Here is a 26,684-nt window from a genome sequence, read left to right as displayed (position 1 = left end):
CCCAAAATACTTCTCAAAACTTTACTAAATCGACCCTGTCTCTCTTGCTTCCAAACCTGACACAATTGAATTACAAATCTGTAATGAAAGAAATTTAAGTGAAAACAAGGCCGAGTTTAATTGATTTGAGTCTTCCAAAAAAAAAAAAAAAAAAAAAACTTGTATTAGGTAAACAACACAATAACCATATCCATACAGAATGAAAAGTAAGCAACTTTTGTAATGCATACACGAGAACAGAGTAATTGAATTTTACAGTGTTTTAATTTAGAAGACAACAAGAACTTTTACTCCCATTTTCCCCTACTCTGCTTAATGTGGTTGAAATCATAGGTTAATACAAGGCTCCCATCCATTCGTTTCACCACAAACCTCTCAACCAAAACATAAAAACCAAAATTCCTCCACCCCCCATTACCTCCAAACTCCTCCACTCTCTTCAGTGTCACTTGCTTCTCTTCCCCCCCAACCCATCCAACCCTTTCCTGCTCCCACTTCATTCTCTCAACGACTAGTAAGCTCAACCCCGCACTCACTTCTTCTCCCTTTTCGCTGAAGCTCCTAAACCACATCACCCCATCAACCACATTTACACCCGCAGCTTCCCTTCCAGCAACTGAGACAACTTCTCTTTGAACAACAGCATCCACAGCCACACCATTGCCTAGGCTTTCATTATCATATTCACATGCGAACATTCGTTCCCATCTCTGCTCGAGCGTGATCTCATAATACCTTGATCTACGCATTTGATTTTTCAATGGAAGGAGTCCTTCCCTAACAAACATGAAAGGAGAATACCACTTTCCTACAACCACTGGCTGACAACTCTTGTTCGACAGCGGGAAGTTGAAGTTTGGAAGGCGACCACGGAGGGCATTGTCTACGCCTGGTGCGTCACCTAAATGGAAATCGCGGGGAGTTGAGGTATACACTTCCCACACTTCTCTTCCGAGGAAAGTTGGAGGGAACCCATCTAGAGATAAGGATTTGACGACAAAACCCCCACTCTTTCGAAATATCTCAAATTGCTGGTCTGCGTCGTTGGGATCCAAAGGCTTTGGTGGCACATCACGAACATAACTGAAGCAGAAGCAGGTTCCCTTGTCCTCCTCTTTGGAATTTGTATACGCTTCCCTGCAAGGCCATTTTGACCATAAATTAGAATTTTTGGGAAGGGGGGCGGGGGGGATCGGATATACAAAGTTAAAAGTGCACTATAAGGGTCTGGTTAAGTGTAAGAGGGTAGGATCTAGATATCATCAGAGTAATTTCGAAGCCCTTTTCTTCTATGTTTGATTTCATACACAAAATTGTTTTCAAGACCAAAATGCAAACTTCAAACTTGGGTATGAAGTCATAGATGATCAAGCAGCCATGAATAGGAACAACTAACAAGTGGGATATCAGAAAAAAAACATACCCTTTATGGCTCCCTTGTGTCTTTATTGCATAGTACCGATTGGAAGATAGTGGCTGATTAAAAACTGGAATTAAGGCTGCGTAAAAATAAGAAGTTTTATCGCTTGTTGAATACATAAGCGTGAGGTTTTTGTTATGAGGGAAAGGTAGGTCATTGATCTTATCAGTCTTGCACGATCCGAAACAACAAGTAGCCTCGGCTTCTTCGTCTAGGATTACCAAAATACCGGAATTTGGACCTTCAGGGTGCGGCAATGAGAGCTCGGAAGGAAACTTTTTGTACCGAGAAAGAGGTCTTGTTACATACATATTTCCTCTCAAGCTATCTTCACAATTTTTAGTCTGCTATGTTATTTGTATATGTGTTATATGACCTTTCATGTATTTGTAAGGGGAGAAGTTATTTTCCTTGTAAGAGATTAAAAAAAGACAAAAAAAAAAAAAAAAGAATTTCCGCGTTTGACAACTTAGCAAGTTATTGGTTCGAAGTTGACCAGCTAAACCTTTGGCAACAAGTTACGAAGAAAATGACTTGTCTTCTATAAGGGTGTGGTTCTCCGGCCAGCTGTGAAAGTGATTGCCTTTGTGGACGAGTCCACAATTGATTTGTGACACAGAAATTTCTCTACAATGCAATAATATTCCTATATTTAGCCCATCAAAAGCTGATGTGGTAAGCATTTTTTAATATTTTATTATTAAATTTTTTTTAATTTTTAATATTTGATTTTTGGGTTTAGTTGTATATTTTTCTCTTAATCTTCTGGGTTGAGCTTTTGGTATTGATTTTTGCATTTTTTTTCTTAATATTCTTGGTTAATCTTGAGCTTTTGGGTATTGAATTGATGTTGAGCTTTTGTATGTTTTTCTCTTAATCTTCTGGGCTAATCTTGAGCTTTTTTTGGGTTTTGAGTTTTTGATTTTTCGGTTTTTTTTTTTGTATATTTTTCTATTAATCTTCTGGGTTAATCTTGAATTCTTGGTTAATCTTGAGCTTTTGGGTATTGAATTGATGTTGAGCTTTTGTATATTTTTCTCTTAATCTTCTGGGTTAATCTTGGGCTTTTTTTTTTTTGTTTTGATTTTTTGATTTTTCGGTTTTTTTTTTTAATATATTTTTCTCTTAATCTCCTGGGTTAATCTTGAGCTTTTTTTAGGTTTTGATTTTTTTTTTTTTTTGTATATTTTTTTCTTAAATCTTGTGTGTTAATCTTGAGCTTTTGGGTATTGATTTTTAGGTTTTATTAGATTTTTTTTCTTAATCTTCGAGGTTAATTTTGAGCTTTTGGGTATTGAATTGATGGTGTGGTCTTTGGGTTTTGGGTTAATCTTGAGCTTTTGGGTTTTTTTTTTTAAATTTTTTTTTCTTAATATTTTCGTGTTAATCTTGAGCTTTTTATGTATTGATTTTTTATGCTTTTTTTTTTTTTTTTTTTGGTATATTTTTCTCTTCTTCTTCTGGTTAATCTTGAACTTTTTTTGGCTATTGATTTTTGGGTTTGTTTGAGAGCTCCATATTTAATGAATGTTTGGTGTGAAATATTTGCAAGCATCAATTACAATTTTTTTTAATTGACACTGTTTTTCACCGATTTGAGAGCCTCCATATTTTATAAATGTCTGTCAATTTTTGCTGTGAAACAATTGTGGTTGCTTTTTATTTTCTAACGTGAAAGATGCCTTCTTCACTTCCCATTTGGTCGCATGCATGAATTTTTTAGAAATCCGGATTTCAAGATGCATCTTTAAAAACGAAATTTGTTTTTTTAAAAAAAGGGAAATTTTTAGAATGTATAAAAAGTAAATGACTAAAGTTGGTTGTTGGCATCAGAAGATGCAGCTACAAATTTTTGGTTGGCTCAAAGAACAAATCCGGATTTCAATGCGACTTTTTGACTTTTTTATTTCTTCCCACGCACACACTCCTTCCTCACTCTTTCTTCGTTTTTTTTCACCTCCCTCTGCACTCCACAAGTTTTTTTTTTTTTTTTTTTAAGTAATAAGCTTAAGTTGTAATTAAAAAAAAGGAAAAATTCTTCTTTAGAATACCAATTGTTCACCATCTTTTTCTTCTTCCTACAACTCTGCAATTTCAGTTTTACATCGTAACACAATCTAACTCCATTTTAATATATTCATACAAGAATTTGGAAGAAGAAAGAAATGAAAATGTATTGCATCTAATCAATACAATCACACAATCGTACATCGACGACCTCAATATATATCATCAAACTAATATCTTTCAAAGAGATTTAGATCCCATCACTGCTTATCAGCTCTGTTTATTCAAAGTTAGCATTAGGAAGAGCTAAAAGCAGCATGGGGAAGAGATTATTTGTAAACTGATATTAACTCCAATTGAATATACGTAAAAAAACCTATCTAATCAATCTACTCCATCTAATATTAATTGTCTGCCAATACAAGGTCAAAATGGTGGCGTGGCCGATATGAGATTATTAAATTTTGTTAGAAGAATGTCCAACACATTTAAATTTTGTTCTTATAAAAATGGCTTATTTGAAAATTTCTTAAATTTGGATAGTGTTATTTACCATTTGTTATTTGTTTTTTTTAAAGATAAATATTTGGAGTATATACATGTCTTAACCCATTATCGTGCCTATTGGTTTCCTGATGCACGGCAAACTGGAATATGCAATTTGTGACCCCGAAAAAAAACCCCTATATGACAATTCCAAAAGCTACCCTCCTATATCATAGCAATAGCAATGGTTATAAGGTTACATAGATTTTTGACCTCGAAAAAAAACAAAGTATTGGGAAGTCACGTTTTAGCCAAGTAGAGTCTGTATTTTTGTGGTTTTTGATAAATGATACATGAGTATTTTTCTAATGATTAATATTTTTTGTTTGTTATGTCATCGCCTTTAAAATAAAAAAAAAAATGAATTTAGTGTAATCATTTTGAGGATTTTAGTATTACAATCAAATTGGGGATATAGATGGATATATTTTTTTAAAAAAAAATGAAAGATAGGTTGTGATGTAGTACCTATTCATTTGGATTATCGGCAACTTTCTTGAGTATTGATAGATACAAATATATTATAAGGTATCTCAAGGATTTAGAAAAGATTATTAATTATGATTGAATAATTGTATTATGGTTTTATGGATTTAGGTTGTGAAATGAATATTGGTAATTGATTTGGTGACAAAAGAGTTTAGATGAGTTTTTAATCATGGTTAAGATTTGTTGGTGACAATAATAGTACTATAATTGAGGTTGTAAAGTATGGATTTATGAATGAAGATTTCGTAGTGATAAGTAGTGAATGCGAGTCCATGTACTGGTCCAGTTTGTTGGTCCGCCAAGGCCAATTATTGCACAATGTTGTGTCGTGAATGAGAGTGTGGTGAGTGAGAGAGACTAAGAGATAAAAAATAAAAAATAAATAAAAAAAATAAAAAAATAAAAAAATAAAAAAATAAAAGAAAGAATAGTAGAGAAGTGGGGTGGGGCTGTGAAGAAAAATGAGGAAATGGGAAGAAATAAGCATTATAAGATTAATTGCTATGAGTACAAAAATAAAATCAAAGTAAAAAAAAACTATAGTGACAAAAAAATAAAATACTCTATTAAATATTTATACAAATTGCACAAATATAAAGATAAAAAAAGAAAAAAAAAATTACAAAGAAAAAAAAATTAAAGCAAACAACAACAAAATAAAAACAAAAATTACTAGGGATTGGAGGCTCAGGACCTTATATATATTACAGACCAAATGTTCATTAATATGAAAAAAAGAAGAAAGAGTTGTTGCATAGCGGATGTGCTACTCCAAGAGACTACTTCTGCAAAGAGAAAACAAACTTAGTATGAGCAGAATTATAGATATTTTAGATTGATGAGTTATCAAAGGGAATATTCATTTCAAATGAGGTACCTGGCTAGAGCTTGGGCAGAAAGATGCACGACACTCCTGTACATCGACCCGGAGCTTTTCTTGCTGTTGCTGGAGATGGGCGGTAGTCTTCTCCATTTCTACCACCTTAACTCCCAAGTCCTTTCTATACGACACCACCAATTTAATTTTCTAGCTCATTATTTTCCTGCTTCAAATCCACGTATTTCTATTTGTAGTATTTGAGCAGTCGATGTAAAACCCCAACCTGATTCCTTAAGATCTTCATCTCCTCATTTCTGACACTTAAATGCCGTGCCATGTCAGAAATTGAAGCAGCACCTTGGATACTGAATGCCAACGAATTATTAATAGTCTCAGCATCAGACCTATCAGCCAACAATCTTTGATCCCATGGAGTTACGAGGCCTATGGCCACCGCTATAGCAGTCGAATCATGCAGCATAACAGAATCATGAATGATGATAGGATGATTGTCAAAGACAAAAGTTGGCTGCCATACGTCAGGGTGTACAGCAAGTTTGTCTGGGTGATCAGCAGGCACTTCAGGGTGAGCAAGAAGTAAGTCAGGTTGTACATTAGGCATAACAATGGGTTGTGTTTCAGGAGCACCATTGAAGTTGATGTTGTTAACGGATGATGATGATGTTGCCATGTTTAGGAGAGTAAGGAAAATATTTGAGAATAAGAAGAATTTGGGAGAGATGAAATTTTGGGAAGAACGTGCAGGGAGAATAGATGTCAGAAAACTTAGAGTTGTAAGGTATGGCAGTGCTTTAGGAAGAAGCATGCTTGTGTTTTTTTTTTTTTTTTTAAAAAAAAAAAAAAAAAATTTAACCTGAGGTAATTCAACAGTAAAAGAGCATACGGCAAACGACCTCGGGCGACGAAGGATTTTTTTGTCAAAAAGATCCCGTTGATTTTGGATCATGTCTCTTGTCATAAATTTGACCGAAATTTGTCTCCAGAATCCTTCCTATAAAAGTCAAGTCCCTTCTAAGTTAAAACACAATTCTTCTGATCAAAGTTTTCACCTATGATCTTCCTATAATATTTTCTCATGTACTGAAACTCAAATTTTCTTCGAGTTTGAGTTTCTTCTTACTTATCAAAAGAAATATGCAGCATCACAAATTGATTCATGAAACCCAACTTTCTATACTCTCATAGTAAACCATTGGAGCAAGATTATCTTTGATAATGTCCTGTAGAAGCAAGATTATCCTTGATCATGCTTCTCAGGCTAAATATCTCTCTTTTTCCTTAGTGATCTTACATGACAGAAGATAGAGAGCACTCGATATGTATGTTCCAAATGACTTTGAAAGAAGTCACATGTATATCATGTCCTGAAATGCTTTTCAAGCCCTTATATTTGCAGCACATCAAGACTCTCTATTCATCTTCTTCTTTTTCTTGACCTTGCAAGACCTAAGAAAGAGAATATATAATATGAGTATACATATGGACTTCCAGCTTAGAAACTTACCTATATCCAGCTTCACTTGCTTATCAATTTCATCCCTAGAATTCATCAAGGCACAACATGTATTAGTCAAGAATGGATGATGATCTTACATTTTTGTAATAGATGTATTTTGATTGAGTTAGAATAATATTTACGAGTTTCTTTTGCCCATTTATGATTCTTCAAAGTATAAAGGTTCTAGTACATAAAGAATTATTTGATAACGCTATTAGAATAACAAATTAGAGGATGATTAAATAGTGAATGATTGATTTTTAAGAAGGAAATGAATCAAATGATGGAATAATAAGTTAAGAGGGGTATTAGAAAGATTAGATTAAGTATGATGAGTATGCGATAATAATGCTATTAATTAATTACAAATTGTTGGAGGTGTGTTTTTAGTGTCAGTGGACGTATGACCTATGAGGATGTATGATGGTGTGTGTCGGTGTAACTACAACAAATAATTATTGAAGACAATAAAGTGGTTAGATTAGATATATAAGTTAGTTAAGTGTGCCGTTTGTGGAAAGAAAACTACACCCCTATTGTCCCTAGCACTCTAAGTTTTAGTATAAAATAAACAGTCCCACCTTAGAAAAACGCACTCACTTAAGTATTATACTTTCACTTATTTCTTATTTTCTTTCCCCATTCACGCCAACATGTTCTCATCAATTTTTTTTTTTCTTTTCATATTTCTTCTCTCTCCAACCCTTAGAAGGAGATCTATGGAAGAAAGAGACAATGAGTGTTACTAAGAGAAATGCCGGCAGTGAGAGAAAAGATGGTATAATTATAGTTTTTCAGATTGGGTTTTCAATTTAAAAAGTGGGTTTTTTTCCCTTTAATATTCTTCAAGTATAAAGGTTGAAGTACATAAAGAATTATTTTATAAACGATTAGAATAACAAATTAGAGGGTGATTAAATAGTGAATGATTGATTTTTAAGAAGGAAATGATATTGGAAGAATAAGTTAAGAAGGGTATTAAAAAGATTAGATTAAGTTTGATGAGTATGTAATGATATTGCTATTAATTAATTACAATTGTTGGAGGTATGTTTTGAGCATCGGTAGACATATGACCTATATATATATATATGTTGTTAGTAGGAAGATAAGAAAGGAGAAAAGAAAGAATAAAGTGGTGGTTGGGTTCTTGGGGTACTCAATTAGCATGCGGCAATAAAATTAAGAAATAAAAAGTTGAAGAAGCTCACGCAAGGCTGCCAAGGGACTCCATGATCATAAAGAAATAAAAATAAAAAAATGAAAACCTTGAAATCCGGATTTGCATCTTGAGCCAAAATATTTATGCCACACTGCCATGCTGGGGCTCTACTCGTAGGAGGTGCATAAGTCTCTTAATGAGCCCGTCTGCCAACACTTAAGAGATTTTTGGAAAAAAGTCGTAAAGCAGGGATGGTGCTTGAAAATTGCGAACTCTGTCATTTATTGTTCTTATCTGATATGAAATCAGACAATATTTTAAGCAACCTTTGAGCTTCTGAAGCAATTTGGTTTGATTTTCCTTCGACCTTTTCATTTTCATTTTCATTTTGGTTTTCTTTCTTTAAGGCTAGAGATGCAGAAGTCTCTGCCTTAATGATCTTATCTGCCAACGCTCGAGCATAAAGATGTTTGAAAAAAAAGTCGTAAAGCAAGGATGATGCTCGAGAATTGTGAAGACCATCATATATTGTTCTTGTCTGATATGAAATCAAATGATGTTTTAAGCAACTTTCAAGCTTCCGAAATAAGTGTAGTGGGAATCATTACAAAACATTTGCAAGTTTAAAGCAAGTTGTGAAAGAAAAATCTCTAAACTTCAGTAAGGTACTTTTTAAAACTTTTTTCCATGATTTACTTGTGTTACTTATTTTGAGTCAATTGAAATTTAATTATCCAAAATATCTTAAAATCTGCAAAAATGATTTATACAAACCAAGAGAATCTGTTTCAGAGTGGTTAAACGAATAGAAAAGGCTATCTACCTTCAGTAAGTCTACTTTTAGAAGCTTTATTTTTATTGAACTTTTATCTTTTATATAAATTCATTTTTGTGCTGACCTATGTTTTTATGTAGTGTTTTATCTACCTTCAGAGTGGTTTAACGAATTGAATGAATGACCAAATCTTTCTTATGTTTCTGTAGACTTAATAATGAACAAACGTGTTTAACAAACCATACGTGTGATAGATCTAAAGAAATAAAGTGTAATCTACATATATAAGACAATTCAGAGAAAAGAGAAAAGAACAGTACTTACTGAAAAAAGATAAAAGTTCATGATAAAAATATGATCTTCCCATAAATAATAAGCCAACAATCTTTGGTGCTGTTGTGCTTTGTGACTTCTTCAAGAATGTCAACCTTCGGATCTGAGGCCATTTTTTCACTAAAGTTTTGCTTTAGGTACGCCTATGTTTGGCTGCTGAGAACCAAGAAGGAAAACTAAAAGTAAAAATATTACCAATACACGACGGTCTATTATAGTACCTACTTTTCTGCAATAAAAATGTTAATACAAGTAATTTTTTCCTAAAATTATGTTTTTCCTGAATAACATAAAACCAAATACCAATAAAACCACACAATCAGTTTTAAGTGAAGTGGGAATAAACCAGAAGAAGTAAGAAGCAAGAGAAAGCCCCAAAACAAGGAACAAAGGAAGATGTTGTGAATACTAAGGAAAGAAGAAAGGAGGAATAGATGTTGTGAGTGTCGGCAGAGAGGAGAAAGTGAAAAAAAAAAAGAGTTGTCTTCAGTGACAATTTGCACCCAAAAAATAAAACGTGAGAATTTGCACATGCCAGAACCCATGTGCATTGGAAGAATGGAAGATGCTTTTATAAAATAAATTAACGATTTAAATAAATATTAAAAAATAAACCTTTTAAAATTTTTTAAACATATAAAAAAAAACCGGAAATTTGTATTTAAAAATAAAGATTCTTTTTTTAATTTTGTTTTAAAGTTGAGAATTTAAAATTAAGCGAAAATTCTTAATTCTGACTTCATTACCCGAATTAGTAAGACTGAAAGATTGTACAATTAATAATAAACTATTAAAAATTGTCTTCAGTGAGGAATCGTTTGCAAAAAAAAAAAAAAAAGGTGAGAATTTGGACATGCCGGAACCTACGTCCATGGAAGATGTTTTTATAAAAGAAATTAACGATTTAAAAAATAAAAAATTAATTTTTTAAAAGAACAAACACTACAAAAAATCAATTTTTTGCTGACTTAGATTTTCTGACGTGTTAGGTGGTCTGACACGTCAGAAAATCCTTCTTACGGGTTAGTTTTGACGTGTTTTAGGCGTTACAATTGTGAGTGTCAGAAACAAAAAATTTCTGACATGTTGGATTTAACACGTCAGAATTTCCTGACGTGTCAAAAATAACATGTCAGAAAAAATTTCTGACGTATTAGATTTAACACGTCAGGAAATTCTGACGTGTCAAAAAATGACACGTCAGAAAATAATGACTCGTCAAATATTCTGATGTGTCAATAATGACTCGTCAAATATTTTGACGTGTCGGTTTTTGACACGTTAAAATATTTTTTTGATGAGTCATTATTAACACGTCAAAAAATTTTTGACATGTCATTTTTTGAATAATTTTTTGACACGTCCAAAACTTTATAAAGACACGTCAAAATATTTCTGACATGGGCGAGACCCATCGTGGGTCTCACTAGACCCACGGCTGGGTCTGGCCGTGGGTCTATTTTAATTTAGAAGACAACTAGAACTTTTACTCCCATCTACTCTGTTTAATATGTTTGAAATCATAGGTTAATACTAGGCTCCCATCCATTCGTTTCACCACAAACCTCTCAACCAAAACATAATAACCAAATTTCCTCCATTCCCCCTTCCCTCCAAACTCCTCCACTCTCTTCAGTGTCACATGCTTCTCTTTCCCCCCAACCCATCCAACCCTTCCCTCCTCCCACTTCATTCTCTCACCGACTTATAAGCTGAACCCCGCAATCATTTCTCCTCCCTCTTCGCTGAGGCTCCTAAACCACATCACCCCATCAACCACATTTACATCCGCAGCTTCCCTTCCAGCAACTGAGACAACTTCTCTTTGAACAACAGCATCCACAGCCACACCATTGCCTTGGCTTTCATTATCACGCTCACATGCGAACATTGGTTCCCATCTCTGTTCGAGCGTGATCTCGTAGTACATTGATCTACTCATAATATCTTCCAAATCTCTTCCTTCCCTAATGAACATGAAAGGAGAATACCACTTTCCAACAACCACTGGCTGACAACTCTTGTGCGATAGCGGGAAGTTGAAGTCTGGAAGGCGACCGCGGAGGGCGGTGTCTACACCTAGTGCGTCGTCGCATAACTTGAAATCGCGGGGAGTTGAGGTATGCACTTCCCACCCTCTTCTTCCGAGGAACTTTGGAGGGAACCCGTTTGGAGAAACGGATTTGGCGACAAAACCACCCCTTTGAAATATTTTGCTTTCAGGGTGAATCTTAAATTGCTGGTATACGTCGTTGGGATCCAAAGGCTTTGGTGGCACGTCACGAACAAAGCTGAAGCAGAAGCAGCTTCCCATGTCTTCCTCCTTGGAATTTGCATATGCTTCCCTACAACGCAATTTTTAACATAAATTACAAGTTTTGTTAAATACTGTGTATCTCAAAAGTATAAATAGATAAAAAAAAAAAAAAAATTATTTACTTAGCATTCTGACACGCGGCTGGAGGTGAGTACTAGCTTTGTTTAGCAAAGCCTTTTGAAAAAAAAAAAAAAAAAAAAAAAAAAAAAAGAAAAAGAAAAGTAAGAATGTTTGGTATAAAAAAATTAAAAAAATTGTATGAAAAAGTTAAAAAAATATTGTTTTGTAGTTATTTTTTTTATTTAAATAGTAATAAAAAATGAATGATTTGATATAAAAAATGAAAAAAATTAAAATGTTTTGATGTTGATTTTTTTGGGAAATTGTGCATGAACAATAACAAAGGAAAAATACTTTGCCAAACAAATTAAGCCACATGGTTAAGCTCCAATTCTCATGTGCATCTCACATGTTATTAAAAAAATAGACACATGTCATTTTTATAAACTAGGTTGAAGAAAAATTTTCAAACTTAATTTGGAGGAAAACTTTGTTTTTTTTTTTTAAAATCAAATTTTTACCCTCAAAACTTCAAATTTTAGTTTTGCCCATGCACAAGGGGCTGGTATATAAGTTAGAATTCGTAGCCGAAATAAATGAGTCTTAATACATGATATATTTAATTTAAATTGTAAATTAATGACTAAAACAAGATTTGAACTCATGAATCTCTAATACCATTAAATCGCCATTTTTATCTTAAAAATTTAAACTTATACTGAAGGATTTGAAAATCCTTTCCTTCTATATATATATATATATCCCGTTAGTGCAATTCATGCAAGTGCGACAACTTTGATTTCATATCGCAAAATTGTTTTTGAGACCCAAAATGCAAACTTCAAACTTGTGTATGATGTCATAGATGATCAACCAGACATGAATAGGAGCAACTAACAAATGCCATATCGAAGAAAAAAAAACATAAAAAGGCACACCCTCTATGGCTTCCTCGTGTCTTTACTGCATAATACCGATTGGAAGATAATGGCTGGTTAAGAACTGGAACGAAGGTAGCGAAAAAATGATAAACATGTTGGTGCTCGCCATTTCTTGTTGCATAACGAAGCTTGAGGTTTTTGTTCTTTGGGAAAGGTAAGTCCCTGATCTCATGACTCTTGAACAATCCGAAAAAACATGTAGCCTCGGATTCTTCATCTTGGATGACCAAAATGCCGGAATTTCGACCTTCAGGAGGTGACAATGAAAGCGCGGAAGGAAACTGTTTGTACAAAGAAAGAGGCCTTGTCACATACATTTCCTCTCAAGCTAATCTTGCCTTCACAAATATTTCTCGTCTGCTTTGTGATTATTTTGTATCAGCAGTATATATATATGAACTTTCATGTATTTATATGAAGAAAAAAAAGAAAGAAAGAACTCCGCGAGTCCGCGTAAGCAACTTAGACAAGGCATATGAGCTTTGATTATTATTAACGACGTGCAGAAGTTGAGATTTCAAAGTTGACCTGCGAAACTGTGTGCAAGTTGCGAAGAAAAATATTACTTGCATGTCTTGAGGGATGGGGTTTTCCAGCTGTGGACGACTCCACAATTGATTTGTGACACCTGTCTGTCTAAAGGATAGAGATTGACATGGTCCAGATCGATCAGGACTAAAGAGATTTGAATCATTTCTCATTTTGCAGGAATTCATGACTATTTTTATTATATTTGTTTGAATTTACAACATTTTGGCAAATATTTGACCTCTTAAGGATAATAGTACATTTCAAGTACAATACACACTTCTTTTTTTTTTTTTTTTCTCTCCTACTTATTAAAGTTTAATTTCTCTGGCTCAAGACGTTTAAGTGAGAAAAAAACAAAAAGTAATTCTCTTTGCACCCCTTTCTTCCTTCTGGATGGCCAATAAACTTGAGATAATTCTGATCCTATGCAAGGATTTTCGCCATATTGTTTCTCATCTACCCTCGGACAAGCTTTAGAAGACGGATCGATCTAATGAAACAACTATTTATATATATAGTTCATTGTCTTTTCTTCTTAAACAGACAATTACATCAAAAAGGGCAAGAAGAGAAAAAACAAAGGTACGATATAAAGGTAACAAAAATCACTCAAATCTTCTTGTTGAATCAAACTTTTGACCCTTGATTCTAAAAATCAATTGATGTTCCGATGTTCAATGAGAATACATGTTCTAATAGCCATCTAAGTGAGCAAAACGACACTTTGCACCTCTCACTCTCACACGGTTCTTTACATATTGCTCACAATTCTTTAGCTAATACAATCAAATTTAATTAAAAGAGCAGCAATATTCTCATTCCCATTTGCTCCTAATCTGATGAGTGTGCTTGAAATCATAGCTTAGCACCAAGCCTCCATGCAGTCGCTTCAATACAAACCTCTCAACCAAAACATAACAACCAAATTTCCTCCACCCACCTTTCCCCCCAAACTCCCCTACTTTCTTGACCCTCACCTGCTTTCCATCTCCCCCAACCCACCCTGCAGCCCTTTCCTGCTCCCACTTCATTCTCTCAACTATTACTTCACTTAACGCCACACAAGTTTCTTCTCCCGCGTCCCCATTGCTCCTAAACCACACCAAGCTATCACCCACATTCCTCTCATCAACCACAGCTTCCCTTCCACCAACTGTGACAACTTCTCTTTCCACAAGAGCATCCACAACCACAGCGTTGCCTTCACTCTTATTCTCACATGCAAATATTTGTTCCCATTTTTGCTCCAGCTTCATCTCGTAATATATCAAATTAGTCATCGCATCCTTCCACGATTTCAGTGTTCCTTCCCTAACAAACATGAAGGGACAATACCATTTTCCCACCACCACAGGTTGGGAGCTCCTGTTTGATAATGGGAAGGTGAATTCTGGTAGGTGGGCACGGAGGGTTGTGTCAACGCCTTGCGCTTCACCTAAATCGAATTCAGGGGAAGCTGAGGCACGCACTTTCCACTTTACTTTCCCCAAAATAAATGGAGGAAACCCATCTGGAGCTACGGATTTGGCAGTAAAACGACCCCCCCAATCATTGACGATTCCTCCTCTGAGACGGATCTCAAATTGCTGATTTACGTTGGTGGGATCCAAAGGTTGTGGTGGCACATCGGTGGCGTATCCGCCGAAACAACAGGTGGTCTCATCCTCCTCCGTTGAACTTGTGTACGCTTCCCTGGAAAAAGAATTTGAGCATGAATTAGTCATCTGGGCAATCATATATCATGCTAAAATAACCGTGGTTTGTGATAAAATGCATACCCTTTATGCTTCTTGTATTGTATCGCGTAGTAGAGATTGGAAGACAGGGGCTGGTTAATGACTGGAATGAAGATAATGTTCTGAAAATGAAGAACTTGGACAGATGAGAAGCCTGTTGAGTATCGATGTTCCAGGCTCTTGTTCTGAGGAAAAGGAAGGTGCTTGATGTCAATACTCTTGCACAATCCGAAACAACAAGTTGGCTCCGATTCTTCATCTTGGATGACCAGAATACCAGAACTCCGACCCTCCGGTGGAGGCAAGGAGAGGGCATCAGGAGACCTTCGGTACGCTGAAAGATGTCTTGTCACATACATTTTGGCTTTGTGTAGTTTCTGAATGAGTAGCACTCTGCTTTGTATATTATCTACAAATGTTGAATTCAAGCAAGAGTTATTGGTTCGAAGTTGACCAGCTAAACCTTTGACAACAAGTTACGATGAAAATGGCTTGTCTTCTATAGGGCTGTGGTTCTCCGGCCAGCTGCATGTGATTGCCTTTGTGGACGAGTCGACAATTGATTTGTGACACATGTCTAAAGGATAGAGACTGACAACGTCCGGATAAGAAATAAAGAGATTTGCAGGAATTCACGACTATTATTTTATTTGTTTTGAATTCAATGTCTGATCTTTTAATGATGAAAATACTAATTATATATCTCTTTTCACTTTTATTTCTTTCATTTACAGTTTTATGTTTCAATCGTGTCGGGTTTGGAAGCAAGAGAGAAACTGAGAGGGTCGATTTGGTAAAGATTCCACAAGAAATAGTGAAAACAAGGCTGAGTCTTAAAAAAAAAAAAAAACTTTTATTAGGTAAACAACACAATAACGAAATGATTTCAAAAAAAAACACACACACAATAACGAAATGATTTCAAAAAAAACACACACAATAACGAAATACAAAATGAAAAGTAAGCAACTTTTGTAACACATATACAAGAACAGACTAATTGAATTTAACGATTGTCAAATAATATCAATGTGTTTATCGTTGTCGTTTATTTGTTGACATCAATGTGTGTAATTTCAAATAATATTTAAAATGCATTATTATTTATTTCAATTAGATTTCCGCCCCAACCCGGAACCTTCATAGATTGCTAATTAAGATTTGATATATTCCTAATAATAATATATATTCTATGATTCAAAAATGAAATATATGTACCGACCTTTTGGGTCAACAAGTTCGTCCTTGAAGAAGATATATATTTATTGATTGTATGTGCAGAACAGCTTTTCCCTACGAATGGTTTTATTTGTTGACATCAATGTGTTTGTCATTTATTTCCTTGAAGTGTAACGTTTTTGAACTAGTTAAAAAACGTGGGAAAAAATTCTAACTTGTTTGGGTGCTTGGGTGTGAGATTTTTATTTTTTCTTAATGATTTTATTTCTTGACATCAATGGATTTGTCGTTTATTTTCTTGAAGTGTAACGTTTTGAACTAGTTCAGAAATGTGGGAACAAATTCTAAGTTGTTTGGGGTGCTTGGGTGTGAGATTTATTTATTTATTTATTTTTCAAAATTACCGGAAGAAGTTAAAAAAACTAAGATTTTCTTTCACTTTGACATGAGGAAGAAGAAGCGTAAGTTATTTTTGTTTTGGGAGGAAAACGAGTTGTACATTATTTTTTTTAGAGAGAAACAAAATAAATAAATCACTTCTAAAAAAAAATAAGATCATTTATGCGTTACCTTTTTATTTGGAGAATATAATGAGTTATTTTGTTTCCTTAACAAAACAAAAAAATGTGGCATTTGTTTTAATCCTTAAATATAATAGACGACCAAATTTAAGAATTCGAAGAGATCTGGATCCCAAGAATATCACGCAGTGTGCAATAAACCAATTCCGCCATAATTTGGCAACAATTATCAAAATTGTGTAAAACTTCAAGAGAAATGTTGCTTAATATTTTTAAGTGTTAATCTTCAAGTATTTTCTCAAAAAAGCATTTTCTTTGTTATTTTGTTTTTGTTTTTTTTTTTTTTTAAAAAAAAAGTGAATGTAAATATGTGCTACATTAAAAAAAATAAATAAAAATTTAAAAATACCAAATAACATTTTTCAAAACTTCAATTTAAAAGCTCTTTCCATAGTGTTCATAGGGACCATCTAATCAGTATTCCAATAACTCTAAATCAATTGGCCCATTTTTGTCAACTTTAAAGAGCACCCTATCCAGCATCCACGTTGTTTTAGATTTTTGCCGGTGCTTTTGACAACATGCATGTCTATCTACGCTGTCAACTTTCTTTCTTTTCTTCGATCTGTCTATTTTTCCACTAATGATACAAAATGATCAGTCATATATATCACGATGTTAGGTGTAATGATCAATCATATATATATATATATATATATATATATATATATATAGAGAGAGAGAGAGAGAGTCACGGGCCATTATTTCAATAGTAAAAACTTGCAACTAACCTATTATTTCAATCAAAATTAAATAGGCAAAATATATGTGTGTCCATCATTTGTGATTGATAGATCATCTCATCTGCTTAATTAACTTGAGTATTAATTAACTGTAGTGGGCGAAGATCAAATTTAACCTACATACTTTTGAAGTTTGGTCAAGTTCATTGTTGTTTGAATTTTATAAGTTTAGTTATAAACTAAGGACCAACTTGATAATAATCATGAATATTCACGCAGTCAATTAAGGATATGAGTCTCACAATTTTATAACTCTTAAGAGCATTCCAGCAGCTACTCGGTTATATTCCCTAAGTTTAATAATTTAAATTACTTTTTTGTTTTTCTATATCAATTTGCACCTTCTTTATATCATTAAAATATTATTATTTTTATTTTACTTTTTTATATTTTATTCTTTTAATTTAACCTTCTTTTTTTTTTTCTCTCTCTCACATCTCATCTCCGTCTTCTTTCTTTCCCCTCCAGCCGCACCTCTCTCCCTCTCTGCCTCACTCATCTCCATCTCACTCTCTACTTAACTCTCTCGATCTCCCTGAATGGTGAAGTCTGGTGAGCATATATGAGAACCGTGAGGTCTGGTTTGATCGGTCTGGGTTTCTGGGTTTCTATTGGGTCTTGATCGGTCTGGGTTTTTGCTGTATCGTTTCATCTTCGAACTGCATCATCTCATCTTCTCCGAGTTCTCTGTTTGGGTCCCGAGAAACGAAGGAAAATGAAGATGCAAATATTTTTCCTATTCTTTTTTTTCCGAGTTTTCATCTAACCCAATTCTTTGGCAAAGGGAGAAGAAATGAAGATGCGAATATTTTGCATTCTCTGTTTGGGAATATTTTGCATTCTCTATTTGGGAAGATGCGATTCAGCTTCTTCTCGGACGGAGAAGAAGGAGAAGACTGATTCAGCTCTATGAATGGGTCCTCTCCTTCTCCGTCCGAGTCCGCTTCTTCCCGGACGAAGAAGAAGGAGGAAACCGATTCAGCTGTATGAATGGGTCTTCTCTGTCCGATTCAGCCTTTTCTCCTTCTCCTCGAATGGGTCTTCTCCTCCTTCGCAAACCCATCAGAGGCAGAAAATAATTTTATGAATATAATAATGATTTTCTGAATATAATAATCACAATAATTGCTACGGTGACCCAATATTTTGGGTTTTACTGTAGCAGCCGGTGATTTAAGGAAGCATATAGAGAGTCTGCTGTGAGTTGACGATTTTTTTGACATTTTCTTAAAACTTAGGAGAAACTTCAGAAAGTCCCCATGAACTTTCAGCCAATTTGAAAAACTCCCTATGAATTTTCAAAACTCTCATTTAGGCCCTTGAACTTTGGTTTTCTCTCACTTTGGACCCTTTTAACATTAAACTACGTCGTTTTGGGCTGGGTAGGTGTTGTAATTTTAGGACACAAAACGACGTAGTTTAATATTAAAATGGTCAAAAGTGAGAGAAAACCAAAATTCAGGGGGCCTAAATGAGAGTTTTGAAAATTCAGAAATTTTTTTTCAAATTGGCTAAAGTTCATGAGGCTTTCTGAAATTTCCCCTAAAACTTAGGAACAGCAAAAAAAGGAAAAAATAAAAAATTGAAAAATTGAATGGGAGTCGGTGACTGGTGGGCATATATATATATATATATATAGATGCATTATTTTTTTCTTTTACTCCCTGGCCCATAAACAGATGAGAGATGCTAGAGTTACAACTATTTTCACAAACAGAATTGCACAAGCTGACGTGGCCACGTTAGTTTGTTTTTTTTATTCTTTCTTTTCCCATTCTTTGGTTTTCTTCTTCCTTCTCTTTCTCTTTTCTCAACTGCTCCCATTTGCCTTTGTCCATTTGCAGAGAGTGACGGAGAGTGTGCGACGATGAGAGAGAGAGTCGAGGGTTCACAGTAACTCTAAAATCAAACCCAAAAAAATTCAACACCGAAACCTCAAGACCCATTCGGTTAGGATTAAGAAAATTGACACAAAAATCCTCCACAATTGAGACCTAGAATCAAATGCTCACAAGAATCCATGGTCAACACAAGAAAACCCAACTATAACCAAGAATTAAAAACAAAAGGGAACAATTTATACCCTTGAAGAACCCATTTTTCTGAAACCTCTCTCTCTTTAGCTCTCTGTCCCTCTGTCTCTGCTCATTTTCTTCCTCCCTGAAACTCTCAGCCCAGCTCTCTCTCTTACCATCCTCACGCCATCTCTGTTTTCTCTCAAATCCCACTCTCTCCCTGTTACAAACTAATGTGCTTTGACTTGTCAACTTTTATCTTTGGTTGTGTTTATTAAACTCTAGTTTGTAGTAGGTAAAAATGTGTGTTTGTTGTGAAGCCACGTGTGGTTCTAGAACTTACTTTTGTAAAAGGTTTCTCTTGTCTTTTGTAGAGTGTAACTTCAGAATTTTGTAACGTAAGAAGAAGAAGAAAAATAGAAGAAAGAGCCAAGTCCCTTGCAGAAAATTGTTCTTCCTTTCCCTGTTTTTTCCCCTGTTTTTTCTCTGTTTTTTGGTCATTTTCTGTAGAATTTCTGCAGCAAGTTGATCTTCTTATTCTCTTGTGTTTCCCTTGTTTAATATACTGCCCTTGGAGTGTGTCTTGCTGGAAAATCCAGCCAACAGAATTTGGTATCAGAGCTTGGTTCAAAGAAGAGCTGTGGGCAGAAATTTGAAGAGAAAGAAGAGGATAAGTTGAAGGAGAATCCATGGCCAGCACAAGCATGAATTGGAGCAATGTCCAGGTACCGATTTTCTCTGGTGAAAATTATGATTTCTGGTCTATAAAGATGAAGACCTTGTTTGTCTCCATAGATTTATGGGAGATGGTAGAATCAGGATATGAAATACCTGAATCTACATCAACCTTGACCGAAGCTCAAAAAAAGGAATTGAAGGAGAACAAAAGCAAAGATGCAGGAGCTCTTGGGATGATTCAAAGGGGAGTTTCAGAAACTATTTTTCCAAGAATTATGGGAGCAACAAGAGCTAAGGAGGCTTGGGATATTCTTCAAGAAGAATTTCAAGGAGACAAAAAGGTAAGAGCCATCAAACTCCAAACTCTTAGAAGAGATTTTGAAAATATGAGAATGAAAGAAAATGAAAGTGTGAAAGATTATTCCACTAGATTTTTGGAGTTGGTAAATCAAATGAAAGCTTATGGTGAAAATATGATTGATAGTAGAATTGTGGAAAAAATATTGATAAGCTTGCATGAAAAATTTGATCCTATGGTGGCTGTAATTGAAGAAACAAAAGACCTCTCTAGTTTAGGTGTCCAAGAGTTGTTGGGTTCATTGAAAGCTCATGAGCAAAGGTTGGAACGACACTCCGAAAAGTCAATAGAGAGAGCATTTCAATCTAAGCTCACTGTTAATTCAAAAAATTATGAAAAGAGAGCATTAAGTCATGAACAAGGTGAAGGGGACTCAACTAGAGGAGGTGGAAGTTTTAGAGCAAGAGGAAGAGTTAGAAGTCCAAGAGGAAGAGGTAGAGGTAGCTATGAAAGAAAACCAAATGTGGAAGGCTCTTCACAAAGATGTAATATTTGCAAGAAGAGTAGTCATGTTGAAAAAGATTGTTGGTTCAAAGGAAAGCCTCAATGTTTTAATTGCAAAAAGTTTGGCCACTTGCAAAAGGATTGTAGATTCTTGAAGAATAATCAACAAGCTAATTTCACCGAGGAGAAAGAAAGTGAAGGGAACTTGTTCTATGCATGTCAACATGTTTCCGAGAAGAAAAATGATATATGGTTCTTAGATAGTGGTTGTAGCAATCACATGACACCGGAGAAGGAAATTTTCCTTGACATAGACACTTCATTCCATTCTAAAGTGAAGATGGGAAATGGTGCTGTGGTAGATGTTAAAGGGAAAGGCAATGTTGGAGTTGAAACCAAGAGAGGGCTGAAGAAAATTCGTGAAGTTTTATTTGTTCCGGAGCTTGATCAAAACTTGCTTAGCATTGGACAACTTATGGAGCATGATTATGTTCTTCATTTTGAAGGCCGTACTTGTACAGTTTATGATGAAGGAAGAGAAAAATTGGTTGTGGCTGAAGTTAAAATGGCTCCAAATAGAAGTTTTCCACTCACTTTTAAATATGCAAAAGACATGGCTTTAAAAGCTAGTGTAATTGATGAATCATGGTTGTGGCATAAAAGATTTGGTCATCTGAATTTTCAAAGTCTCAAGCTACTACATCAGAAAAATATGGTGCAAAAGCTTCCTATTATTAATGAAAAGAATGAAGTTTGTGAAGGTTGTGCTCTTGGGAAGCATCATCGACAACCATTTTCCAAAGGAGTAGCATGGAGGGCTAAGAAGATGCTAGAGTTGGTGCATACTGACGTTTGTGGGCCTATGCAAACTCCTTCTCATTCTCAAAACAGGTATTTCATTCTCTTTATTGATGATTATAGTCGCATGACTTGGGTTTATTTCATGAGACAAAAATCTGAAGTGTTTAATATCTTTAAAAAGTTTAAATGCCTTGTTGAAAAGCAAAGTGGTTGTTTTATTAAAGTCTTGAGAAGTGATAGAGGGAAGGAATATACTTCAAATCAATTTCATAAATTCTGTGAAGATGAAGGTGTGGAGAGGCAGTTGACAGTCTCTTATACTCCACAACAAAATGGGGTATCCGAGAGGAAGAATCAAACTGTCATGGAGATGGCCAAGTCTATGTTGCATGAAAAGGGCTTACCAAAAGCATTTTGGGCTGAAGCTGTATACACAGCTGTTTATTTGATGAATAGATGTCCAACCAAGGCCGTGTGGGATAAAACACCATTTGAAGCTTGGAGTGGAAGAAAGCCATCAATCAAGCATCTCAAAGTGTTTGGTTGTATTTGCTATGCTCAAATTCCAAAGGAGAAGAGATACAAGTGAGAAGTGTATATTTGTTGGCTGTAGCTCAATGTCAAAGGGCTATAGGCTGTACAACTTGAAAACCAACAAAGTAATCATCAGCCGAGATGTCTTATTTGATGAGAAAGCTAAATGGAATTGGGAGCAAGGCCAAGTTGAAGAACAATTGGTTCCGGTGACTGTTTTACAGCAAAGTCCAGCCCAAGGAAGTGCAAGTAATGATGATAGCTCTCACCCATCATCAAGTTCGACTCCATCACCAAGCTCACCATCATCTCCAAGCTCAAGCTCAACTTCTCCAAGCTCAAGTCCAATGAGATTGAGGAATTTGGATGATATTTATGCAAGGTGCAACTTTTGTGTTGTTGAACCTGAAAATTTTGAAGAAGCAATGAAAGAAGAGAGTTGGAGAAAAGCTATGGAAGATGAAATTGAAGTTATTGAAAAAAACAGAACATGGAAGTTGGTTGAAAGGCCTCAAGACAAAGAAATCATTGGTGTGAAATGGATTTACAAAGTGAAGTATAATGTAGATGGGTCGGTTCAAAGAAACAAAGCAAGGCTAGTTGCAAAAGGATACTCACAGCAGCCCGGGGTTGACTTTCATGAAACTTTTGCTCCAGTAGCTCGCTTGGATACAGTGAGAGCTTTAATTTCTTTAGCAGCTCAAAAGGGTTGGTTATTGTACCAACTTGATGTCAAATCAGCCTTCTTGAATGGAGAGTTGAAAGAAGAGGTGTAAGTTGAACAACCTCAAGGATTTATAATCCAAGGTGAAGAAGAGAAAGTGTATAAGCTAAGGAAAGCTTTGTATGGGCTAAAACAAGCTCCTAGAGCATGGTATAGCCATATTGACAATTACTTCAATGAAAGTGGTTTCAAAAGGAGCAAGAGTGAGCCAACCTTGTATGTAAAACATCAAGGTAATGTTGATTTGCTTATTGTTGCATTATATGTTGATGATTTGATATTAACCGGAAGCAATGCTAAAATGATTGAAGAATTCAAGAAAGATATGGTGAACAAGTATGAGATGAGTGATATGGGGCTGCTACATTACTTTCTTGGTATTGAAGTTTATCAAGACAAAGAAGAGGTGTTCATTTCACAAAGAATGTATGCTGAAAAAATTCTGAGAAAATTCAGAATGGTTGGTTGCAAACCAATGGCTACACCACTTGCATTAAATGAAAAATTAAAGAAGGAAGATGGATGAAAAAAGGTGGATGCTACTTTCTATAGAAGTTTGGTTGGAAACTTGCTATATCTCACTGCTACAAGGCCTGATGTTATGTTTGCGGCAAGTTTGCTATCAAGGTTCATGCATTCTCCAAGCCATTTTCATTTTGCAGCAGCAAAAAGGGTGCTTAGATACATTCAAGGCACCACAAGTTATGGAATAAGGTATTGCAGAAATTCCATGGTGAAGTTGCTTGGCTTTTGTGATAGTGATTGGGGTGGCTGTGTTGATGATATGAAAAGCACCTCAGGTTATGCCTTTTCACTTGGATCAGGTGTGTTTTCTTGGTCCTCAAAGAAGCAACAATCAGTTGCTCAATCTTCAGCAGAAGCTGAATATGTTTCAGCAACATTAGCCACATCTCAAGCAATTTGGCTGAGAAGAATACTTGAAGATATTGGTGAGAGGCAAGAAGAGGCTGCACACTTGCATTGTGACAACAAATCAGCCATAGCAATGGCAAAGAATCCATTTTACCATAGCAGGACCAGACATATTGCAATCAAGCATCATTTTATTAGAGAAGCAATTGAAGAAGGTGAAGTGGAGCTGAAATTTTGCAAGTCAGAGGAGCAAGTAGCTGACATTTTCACCAAAGCATTGCCAAAGGAGAAATTCCAGCAACTGAGAGAAGCATTGGGAGTTCAAAAACAGCACATTAAGGGGGAGAATGTTACAAACTAATGTGCTTTGACTTGTCAACTTTTATCTTTGGTTGTGTTTATTAAACTCTAGTTTGTAGTAGGTAAAAATGTGTGTTTGTTGTGAAGCCACGTGTGGTTCTAGAACTTACTTTTGTAAAAGGTTTCTCTTGTCTTTTGTAGAGTGTGTAGCTTCAGAATTTTGTAACGTAAAAAGAAGAAAAATAGAAGAAAGAGCCAAGTCCCTTGCAGAAAATTGTTCTTCCTCTCCCTGTTTTTCCCCTGTTTTTTCTCTTGCCTTTTTTGGTCATTTTCTGCAGAATTTCTGCAGCAAGTTGATCTTCTTATTCTCTTGTGTTTTCCTTGTTTAATATACTGCCCTTGGAGTGTGTCTTGCTGGAAAATCCAGCCAACACTCCCCGTATCTCACTCTGCTTTGCCTTACGCCCATCTCTGTTACCATCTTTGCTCCTTCACGAGCTCTCTCAGCTCCGTCCCTCTCCCTCTCTTTCTAGGTCTTCTCTCTATCTCACTGAATCTCGTCTCTCCCTCAGTCCCAAAATTTTCTCTCTTCTCTCCTTGCGTCTCTCTCTCATCGTCTCACACTCTCCGTCACTCTCTGCAAATGGACAAAGGCAAATGGGAGCAGGTGAGAAAAGAGAAAGAGAAGGAAGAAGAAAACAAAACAATGAGAAAAGAAAGAATAAAAAAACAAACAAACGTGGCCACGTCAGCTTGTGCAATTCAGTTTGTGGAAATGGTTGTAAATCTAGCATTTCTCTAGACGGATCACTTAGCTAGGATGTTCCTATATATATATATATATACGAACCACGCACACTATAAGGCAAGACTCCAACTAATATTATACATATGGCTACACCTGATGATGATCAACCACCTCTTTCTCCTCCGATTCCCAAGTATTTCCAAGAACCTGAAATGACCCAAGAATGCAGGGATCTCATATCCACTTTGCCTACACAACGAGGCTGGATTCATGAAACAATCCATCAATATCAAGGCTTTTGGCTTGAAACTTGGATCATGCAAGGAGTTGTAGCATTCCAAAAACACTTCCAAGCTCATGACACCGATATCCTCCTTGCCACCAATCCCAAAGCCGGCACCACTTGGTTGAAGGCCCTCTCCTTCGGCTTACTGAACCGGGTGCGCTATCCGGACATTCAACAACACCCTCTCCTCACAATCAATCCTCACGTTCTTGTGACCATCTTGGAGCACTTATACAATAAAAAAGAGGTTCCAGATCTCACCTCCTTTACCTCTCCAAGGCTTTTCTCAACCCATTTACCTTATTCCCTGCTACCAATATCTGCAAAGAACTCCACTTGCAAGATTGTGTGTTTGTGTAGGAACCCTAAGGACACTTTTGTGTCACGTTGGCATTTCTTCAACAGGTTGAGACCAATGAGTACAGGTGCCCTCTCACTTGAAGACGCTTTTGATATGTTTTGTAGGGGATCGAGTGGATTTGGCCCATACTGGGATCATGTTTTGGGATATTGGAAAGAAAGCATTGAAAAGCCAGAAAAAGTACTCTTCTTGAAGTATGAGGAAATGAAAGAGCAGCCAATTGCCAATTTGAGGAGGCTGGCTGACTTTTTGGGGTGCCCTTTTTCTCCGGAAGAAGAGGCAAAAGGTGTAGTGAATGATATCTCAAGATTATGTAGTTTTGATAATTTGAGCAAGTTGGAGGTGAATAAAAATGAAAAATCGTTTGGCGTAGAGAATAAGGTATTTTTTCGTCGAGGTGAAGTTGGAGACTGGATGAAATACTTGACAGCTGAGATGATAAAGAAATTGGACCGCATTACTGAAGAGAAGTTTCATGGCACTGGGTTAAGATTTTAGGTACGTATTTAGGCGCTGCATCAAAATTAATTTCTCTTATTTAAGTATATATTGTGTGTTGGCATCTAATCAACCTCCGAATAAATTTTTGTGTATTCTTGATTCGGTTGTCAACTATATGTTGACATCTGATCAATCTTCAATTACTTTTTTTATTTGTGTTCTCTGTTTCGATTGTCAATGTGCATGTATAATTATGTTGACATATTATCAACGTTCAATAAAATGTTATTTGTATTTTCTTTGATATATATATATATATATGTGTGATAATAAAAAAAATTGTGTTTGGATATTTACATTGTATGTACGACACAACTATGAACTATGATTAAATTGTAATTAATGTATGATCATCTTTTAATTAAGTTTCTCAAAAGTTAAAAGTTTTAGAAGGTTATAAGGCATAAAAATGATTGTGCAGCAGCAATAATGTATCAATAAGATTGATCTGAAGGTGAATTAACAATGCTATATCAGTGACAAAATGATATACGAAATAGCATGCGAAATGGGACGCCACATGCATGGGTGAACATGGGTGAACATGTGAGTCTTAAACATTCAATTGTTGATTTTTCTTAAAAAAATTAAATGGGAAAAAAGAAGAAGAAAAAAGACAAATAGAAAATCTAGAAGGATAAAGGAGTGTCGGTGGTTTCAATGAATAATATCCATGTCAATGAATTAATGATAGCCTCTGCTTTTCTGAGTTCACCTTTTATTTTTTCGTTTCCAGCAAGAGCAACCAATAATATCCATGTCCCATGAGGCATGAGAAAAAGTTAAATAAATAAATAAATGACAATAAATTAATAATGACCCTACATGAGGACGACGACGACGACGACGATTTACATCTCTCTCAATCTTCGCCATCTGAATCTTATCATTTTATTTTTAAC

The 26,684-nt window shown here is 35.3% G+C and overlaps 4 protein-coding genes across 4 annotated transcripts; 1 reads left to right on the top strand and 3 right to left on the bottom strand.

Moving 5' to 3' along the window:
* Positions 1-287: 287 nt before the first annotated feature.
* On the bottom strand, positions 288-1,731 carry LOC132178417 (uncharacterized). Its single transcript, XM_059590855.1, has 2 exons — positions 1,424-1,731; positions 288-1,137 (listed from the first exon to the last, which is right to left on the bottom strand). The coding sequence occupies exons 1-2, from the start codon at positions 1,729-1,731 to the stop codon at positions 288-290; spliced, it is 1,158 nt and encodes a 385-aa protein (XP_059446838.1).
* Positions 1,732-10,557: 8,826 nt separating this feature from the next.
* Positions 10,558-12,706, bottom strand: LOC132178416 (uncharacterized). The gene is made up of 3 exons (XM_059590854.1): positions 12,387-12,706; positions 10,840-11,416; positions 10,558-10,758 (listed from the first exon to the last, which is right to left on the bottom strand). Exons 1-3 carry the CDS (start codon positions 12,704-12,706, stop codon positions 10,558-10,560), a joined length of 1,098 nt encoding a protein of 365 aa, XP_059446837.1.
* A 1,029-nt stretch (positions 12,707-13,735) lies between these two features.
* On the bottom strand, positions 13,736-15,068 carry LOC132178415 (uncharacterized). The gene is made up of 2 exons (XM_059590853.1): positions 14,699-15,068; positions 13,736-14,612 (listed from the first exon to the last, which is right to left on the bottom strand). The coding sequence occupies exons 1-2, from the start codon at positions 15,013-15,015 to the stop codon at positions 13,736-13,738; spliced, it is 1,194 nt and encodes a 397-aa protein (XP_059446836.1). The 5' UTR covers positions 15,016-15,068.
* Positions 15,069-24,758: 9,690 nt separating this feature from the next.
* Positions 24,759-26,019, top strand: LOC132179504 (cytosolic sulfotransferase 5-like). Its single transcript, XM_059592240.1, has one exon. The coding sequence runs from the start codon at positions 24,778-24,780 to the stop codon at positions 25,777-25,779; it is 1,002 nt and encodes a 333-aa protein (XP_059448223.1). The 5' UTR covers positions 24,759-24,777; the 3' UTR covers positions 25,780-26,019.
* Positions 26,020-26,684: the final 665 nt, after the last annotated feature.

This window comes from Corylus avellana, chromosome ca4 (genome assembly GCF_901000735.1).
Source record: "Corylus avellana chromosome ca4, CavTom2PMs-1.0".
NCBI classification, from domain to species: Eukaryota; Viridiplantae; Streptophyta; class Magnoliopsida; order Fagales; family Betulaceae; genus Corylus; species Corylus avellana.
The sequence above is the reverse complement of the archived record's forward strand: the minus strand, read 5'-3'. Positions and strand labels throughout refer to the sequence as shown.